Source organism: Ceratosolen solmsi, unplaced genomic scaffold, assembly GCF_000503995.2.
Source record: "Ceratosolen solmsi marchali unplaced genomic scaffold, CerSol_1.0 scaffold35, whole genome shotgun sequence".
Classification (NCBI taxonomy): domain Eukaryota; kingdom Metazoa; phylum Arthropoda; class Insecta; order Hymenoptera; family Agaonidae; genus Ceratosolen; species Ceratosolen solmsi.
Window position 1 is genome coordinate 7,260,987 of NW_011948423.1, and position 7,449 is coordinate 7,268,435.

Consider the following 7,449-nt stretch of genomic DNA (forward strand, 5'->3'; position numbering starts at 1 on the left):
TCTCTCTCTCTCTCTCTCTCTCTCTCTCTCTCTCTCTCTCTCTCTCTCTCTGTCTATCCCTATCTGTTCGTAGAAACGTCTTTCGTGAGCGACATTACGTGTTATTTGATTTTTATCCGGAGCACTGGGAACTATCAACCTTCCGTCCGGTCTGATCAATTGATGAGGGAGTCGAGGAAGCGCGGACCAATTCTGACTAATGTTTCGTAACACGATTGTCAATTACCTCGGCGCTGGCGCCTCTTCTCCACGGTCGGAACGGACAATTGAGATCGGAAACGGCGTTTATGCTCATCTGCTGTGATGAGGGCGAGAGCGGGGCCCGATGAGGTAGTAGGTAAGGTCGTTAAAGTAGACCGCGAGCGATGGGACGACCGATAGCCCGGCGATGACTCGACGTTGAGGAACTCTCACGTCGAGACCTCCCCACCTCCCCTAGGCCCTAGAACCGTGTCGGTACGTACTGCCAATAACAGACCCCGAGATCCTAAAGAGCCTGGCACGAGCCTCGCCACGCAGCGGCAAGTCCGGCCAGTCTGATGAGCTCCCTTGCCTTTTCCTCATCTACCATGGCTGTACGGAGGGATTCTGGCCCGTTGGTCGAAATTTTCCAAAAATTGACGGACGCTTCCTCGCGTAACGATTATATAGGGTCTTCGAGGAAGCTTAGCAGCTTGCTGATCGACTTGCAGCGATCGTGCCTCCGACGACGACCAATACTGCGCATCCCGCCCGCAATCCCCTCATTTGCTCATCGGTCTTTAGTTTCTCTCCTCTCAGGCTCATCTCGGTCCATCGTCCCCTCCCCCCGCCCCACGCAGTCGTCCGGCTCGTCACGGCCCATCAGTCGGTCCTGGATCGTCGCACTGTATCATGGCACTGGCATTCGCACTTGCTCGACTCTCCGATTTCACGAAGGAATCTCTCGTCGCTCGTCCCAGGCTTCCGTTGTTCATTTAGTGTGGTGGCCCTTAGGACCCCGAGTTACGATCCCATCTCGTGTCCTTGGCTTGATCGAGTCGAGTCGAGTCGAGTCGAGTCGAGGAGGCGCATCGGCCGAGTCCGAGCGGACGTTGTGTACCCCTAGACCCCACGGAGTCCCGATAATCTCCCGTCAAATTCCATCTCCGATTGTATTATCGTCTGGACTATTGACGCAATGGCCATTCGTCATTCTCAATGTCGTCCAGCTGTCGGCAATCGTCCGAGCGATAATCGAGAGCCGCGGCACAAATCCGGGATAGAGGGAGATGGCGGCGATCGAAAGAAAGTCATAATGAGCGCCATCTGGGGACCTGGCAGGAGAGAACGGCCTCCGGGATTTTCTCCAATCCCCCCAGTCGGTCGCTGCAAATAACCTGGAGGAATAGACGACGAGTTTGCCAGCTCGTCGAGTGTAAGTGATTCCAAGCTCGTGCGCTCGATGATACTAGTTAGGCCGAGTTCGACGTATCATTTGCGCGTTGTGAGGCTTGAGTTTACGTGTTCGCCACCCACTACCCAGCGACCGTCGCACTAATGAAAGAAGCCTACGTGCGCTGTTAGCCTTGGGATAATCGTGTATGATCGCGGGCGGAGAGGGGCGCGTAGCCCGGTGATGACGGGACGTGAGGGAGAGGGGAGATGAGAGACGTCGTTGCTGGAGGGACACGTATTATTATGAGAAGGTGAGGCGAGTGCGATTAAAGAGTTTTCTTAAACGTGGCGTGCCTCTGCTGTCCATACGCTTGAGTATTCGCGTGATTAGGGGGACCGATAAAAGTGAGTGGTCAGGGTCATTAGTTTTGTACGAAGCTGAGCGGTGGTGATCGTCGTCGTGTTTTTTCGCTGCCATTTTATATCGGGACTTTTAAGACATTTGTTGATTAACGGGTATTTTTATGGTGTTTGGATGGGGGCCAGGGTAGCTAGCGTATGTTGTTGTATTGTTCGTATTGTTGGCTTCTTTAGTATGACGTTGTATTGATTCGTACGGGAAGAAGTATTTCGCTGGTCTTGGCTAATCTTATCGTCAACGTCTGCTCAACCGGCTGTTTATTTATAAATAATGTGTTTTTAACGTTGGCGTTCGACGTAGTATTTCGTAAATGAGTAGCGGAATTGCGGCAGCTTTGACTGTTAATGTTTAAGCGGTGACCGATAATATTATCTTACCGATAGCTTGAATTGTAAATTTCCTTGTGGCTGGGGTACGGATAGAAATTCTTGAGATTAATCTTGGGTGGTAATGATGAGAGTGGAGAGATTGATAATGTGTGGGGAAAAATGTTTACTCAACTGGGAGGCATTTGTTGTAAATACTCTCGTTTATCGATTGCCTCGTCGAGTGAGATCAATAACGACCGTTACTTTTACTTTTGTAGAAAAATGAGGCTCTGGCTAATATTGTTCGTCTCGATATTTGCAATACAGAACTGTGTTGCACCACCGGTTACCAAGCAGAAGAAAGAGGAAGCTGAAAATGAAGTGGAGGAGCTGGTAAGTACGATTGGCTATATAGTAATTGCAGTCCGTTATTATTTGTTGAGTGGCATATGCGTTTTCAGCCCGACGATGTGGAATATCGCAGGTACCTGGAAGAAGTTATATATGCCCTGGAGAGTGATCCAGATTTTCGGGAGAAGCTAGAAAAGGCCAACGAAACTGATATTCGTGTGAGTAGGAATTACTATTTTAAGAGAGAGGGTCCACAAAGAATTGTCGGTTAATTGCTTCTTCTTCTTCTTCCGCTTCTTTTATAGAATGGCAAACTCGCTGATGAACTTGAATACGTAAATCATAAAGTTAGAACGAAACTGGATGAATTGAAAAGAGCAGAGCTCGAAAGACTGAGGCATTTGGCGGTTAGAGAATACGAATTGTCGAATGGTTTTGATCCAAATCACTTGAAAATGGGTGAGCACGTGGATCACACAAATCCTCATACTTTTGAAATATACGACTTAAAGAAATTAATAGCTAAGGTAAACAAAGAAGCCATTATTAGTAAAGTACAAGAGGCATGTATTTAGCTATAAGTGTGTATAAGTTTGTATGTACATTTTCCAGACGACTCAGGACTTGGACGAGGCTGATAAAAGAAGACGCGAAGAATTTAAACAATATGAAATGAATAAAAAGTTTGAGCAAGAAGAAAAAATGAAAAGTATGAATATGTTTGTATAGATTTGATTAATGCGTGCGTTTGTATATTTATCTTTGAAAATCTTTCCTTAGAAATGAGCGATGTAGAAAAAGAAAAATATGAAAATGAACTACATGATTTAGAAAAGAAACATAAGGATCATGAACCAGTAAGTCAACTTACTAAACACATTATTGAATTATATGTGCCTGTATTTTATTTTTTTATTTGAAATTTTTGATATTTCTATTAATCGATAGTTGCATCATCCTGGTAGTAAAAAGCAGCTGGAAGAAGTTTGGTCAAAACAAGATCATATGGAAAATCAGGACTTTGATCCAAGAACCTTCTTCTTTATACATGGTATGGTTGAATATCGCGTTAAACTAATTTGAAAAATAATTAAGATACTTCAAATGATGGTTGGTACATTGTTTACTTATTGTTTCGTTTTTTTTTTTTTTTTGTTTTTTTTTTCAATAGATTTGGATGGTAATGGCGTTTGGGATCAAAATGAACTAAAAACTCTGTTCCTAAAGGAATTGGATAAACTGTATGCAGAGGGACATCCAGAAGATGATCTTGTCGAACGAGCAGAAGAATTAGAAAGAATGAGAGAGCACGTCATTCGCGAGGCTGATATTAATAAAGATGGGCTTATTAGGTAAATTGAATAAAATTGATTAAATTACGATGGTTTTACGCGAAGCGAGGACTTACTTAGAAACTCTTGCAGCTACGAAGAATTTTTGAACGAATCAAAGAAAGCAGAGTTTGAAAAGGATCCTGGATGGGAGCCACTCGATGAACAGCAGTTATACTCTGAGCAAGAATATGAAGAATATAAACAGCAAAAGGCTAAGGAAATGCAAAAGGTTATTTCTCAAAGAATGGTAAGATAATTATAAGCGTAACCTTATCATGTTTGCAAGTAAGCATGCTATTTATAAACTATTTTGTAATTTTACTCTACATTATTTTCAGTTGCATTATCTATATTTGTAATCTATTTTTGTGTGTGTGCGCGCGCGCGCGTGTGTGTGTGTGTGTGTGCGTGTGACTTTGAAAGATCGCATGCGTATATAAGAGTTCTTACCGAAAAATACAGCATTGATTTTTAGTAATTAGAGCAATTAACAAGCTGCTTGTGCATTGTTTTTTGCTAGTTGCAAGAGAATCAACCTGCTGGTCAACCGCCGGCTGGACATCAGCAGGTGAGAAACAGTAGAATTAATTTATTTTTCAAATGGGAATTTTAGTTGTATTTTAAATGCCTAAGATCATCTTTGTAGAATTACTTTTGAAACTTTTTTCACGTATTTAGTATAGCTGCTTGATTAGTACTTTATTCAAATACCTGTAAGCGCGACTGAGCTGAACGATATAAATGAATTTCAGTTCCCATCTCATCCCAATCAAGTACACCCAGAGTATGTACAACAGCCTCAATATCAGGTACCTATGCAACAGCAACAGCAACAGCAACAACAGCAACACTACCCTCAGCAAGGTCAATACATGAATCAAATGCCACCGCAGCATGGTCAATATAATAATCAGATGCCTCTTCAACAAGTGCCTCCGCAACATATGCAATACCCGAATCAAATGCCACCACAGCATGCCGCGTACAATCAGTTACCACCTCAGCAAGGACAATTCATTCAGCAACAGCAGCAACAACAACAGCAGCAGCAGCAGCAGCAGCAGCAACCACCACAGCAACAGCAGCAACAATTTTATCAACAGGGAGCACCAATTAACAACAATATGAATCAAGGACTTCCTCAACAAAATTATCCTGTTCCTAACCAGCAGCCACCACCTCAGTATCAATTCCAGCAAGCCCAGGTTATGCAAGATCCCAATAAAATTCATCCTGAACAATACAACGTGCCAGCTGGCCAGCAGCTAAATCAGCAACAAAATCAGCAACAAAATCAGCAGCCAAATCAGCAACAAAATCAGCAGTCAAATCAGCAACAAAATCAGCAACGCATTGATAGTAATAGCGTTAATCAGGCTGCTCAACACGTGCAACAAAATCAGCAGCTACCGGCTGGATCTCCGCATTTAATTAATCAACAGCAGCAGCAGCAGCAGCAGCAGCAGCAGCAGCAGCAGCAGCAGCAGCAAGCGTCGAGTGGACAGAACCAACCAAATACTCAAAATCAAATTCCTCAACAAACGCACGAACAAGTATCTTCCTTAAAGAATGCTCAGGTCCATTGATATGTACCCACAGTTGTTAAGACGTAATTGCCCTAGGATAATAGCACCGATTACACAAGACTTCCGGTTAAACTTTTACATAATGCCGCCAGACGCCATTTCATACTTAACATTTAGTTGACGAAAACACGAAAACTTTTACATTACAATGGAAGATATAATGGGGATGGAAGAGAAAGTGGTCGATATTGGTGATTTTTTAATTTTTAATGTGGATAGAACAAAAAAGGAATTCTTCGTTATTTAGGAATTGTAAAATTGTTAAAACTGACGAGTACGATTATGCATATCGGCAATTAACGATATACGCCAAAATTAAATAAAATTTCATTTGACAAAATTATATATTAAATTTCATTCGATTGTAGCCACACCTCGTAAATGTCAAGACTTCTCCTCCCCACCCCCACCTCTCTCCCTCTCTCCCTCTCTCCCTCTCCCACTCTCCCACTCTACCACCCAACCCCTTCAACATTAAGGCCGATAATACCAAATAGTAGTAGTAACAAGGTGGATAAATGAAAAACAGAGTTATGTATATATATTTTTTTTTTTTTTTTATATTTATTATTATTGCATATTGTTTACGTTAGTATATTACTTAGGTATACGTGCCAAGTAGCAACTTAAATGTATGATTGCGTGATTCTGTTTGTTCCTCGGTAGGTAGGGTAATGTACGCTTACTCCGTATTATATATAGGGTGTATTTATAGGTATAGTATAGTTTTTTTTTTTTTTTTTTTTTTTTTTTTTTTTTTTTTCGGTAAAACGTCACCTTAAGAGCTATTCGGTACAATAAATAAAAAGAATCAACGGATGGCGGCTCTCTATAAAATATCCAACTCCTGCTTGTCTTTTCTTATTTCTTCTCATTTAAGTCTTTTAGAACATTTCCGTCTCGATTTCGCTTTAAATGATACCCTCCTTATTGTTCTAGGCGACAGAATCATGTTTATGTTTATGCTTATTTATTTTTTCTTTTTTCCATTTTTTTTTTTGTTATTGTTTTTTTTTTTTGTTTGTTTGTTGCTTTTATCCATGTTCTTAATCATTTACTAATCTAAGCCTTGATGACGCTTGCTTAACGTTCAATTATTAAATAACAAATTGGTCTAGCTAAACAAAGAGGATTTGTATTCTCTCGTCGGTCAGTGAAAATTACTACAAAATTATACAGTAATGAATGGTCGTCGTGGTCGTCGTATTGGGCAAACGGAAAACAGGAACGAATTTCAAGGAAAGAGCCGTATGTATGGGCCTTTGGAGTGACACTCTTATAATTGACAATTTTATACGACCGTAGGAATAACAATTAGACGCTATTTTATCGAAAAATGATAAAAAAACAATTTATAATGCAAAACCCATACGTAAAATCATGCCTGTTTTCCATCACAATGAATTATTATTCTCGAGCTATGTGATATCGTAACGGCCGCTAATTGCCTTGTCGTGACGAATGAAAAGAAAAGTATGATTTATGCATTTTTATACAGGAAAAAAATTATTTGGCTTAAAAAATACTTGAGAAAACTGTTCGCAGCTATTGCATTCTTATTTCAGCTTCTTATTTCACCATCTTCTACGTCATTTACTTCATCTATTACTTCGTCTACGTCTTCCTCATCTTCTTATCATTTAAAACAGTCTTCAGTAGCGCCGAATAACTTTTTTCTTGAATCGCCGGAAGGAATAGCAAACGTCTCCATTCTTTCTGCAGAACGCAAAAAAATAAATAATTGTACAATTAATTCGTTAACTAATAGTATAATTACATTGAAGTAATAAAGCTTAAAGGAGAGAAGAGGCCGAATTGTCGTTCTTCTCATTGCCGTGATAATAAAATAATAAATATGTCCCGCGAACGAACTATAACACAATGATAAACGCGCTATTTACAGTACATAATGTATATAGTAGTATACGATGTAGTCGTACGCAATCGTGAGAATGTGCGATTATGATGAACGATCAAGGAAGTAACGCGACTTTACCAACGTCGTATGAGACTTTGATAAGGTATTACGCAAAAAAAAAAAAAAAAAAAAAAAAAAAAAAAAAACTAATGTTGTATAAAAAGTAAAGAAAGGG

The 7,449-nt window shown here is 40.6% G+C and overlaps 1 protein-coding gene across 3 annotated transcripts; it reads left to right on the forward strand.

Moving 5' to 3' along the window:
* The first annotated feature begins 1,336 nt into the window (after positions 1-1,336).
* On the forward strand, positions 1,337-5,529 carry NUCB1 (Nucleobindin 1). Of its 3 annotated transcripts, none has more exons than XM_011499683.1 (11): positions 1,337-1,396; positions 2,364-2,478; positions 2,547-2,654; positions 2,742-2,963; positions 3,049-3,145; positions 3,217-3,293; positions 3,385-3,487; positions 3,608-3,788; positions 3,861-4,017; positions 4,291-4,338; positions 4,523-5,529. In XM_011499683.1, the coding sequence occupies exons 2-11, from the start codon at positions 2,368-2,370 to the stop codon at positions 5,354-5,356; spliced, it is 1,938 nt and encodes a 645-aa protein (XP_011497985.1). In that variant the 5' UTR covers positions 1,337-1,396; positions 2,364-2,367; the 3' UTR covers positions 5,357-5,529. The 3 variants fall into 3 exon arrangements, with proteins under 3 accessions (XP_011497985.1, XP_011497986.1, XP_011497984.1); XM_011499682.1 differs by lacking the exon at positions 1,337-1,396 and adding an exon at positions 1,407-1,667; XM_011499684.1 differs by lacking the exons at positions 1,337-1,396; positions 4,291-4,338 and adding an exon at positions 1,406-1,667.
* The last annotated feature ends 1,920 nt before the right edge of the window (positions 5,530-7,449 follow it).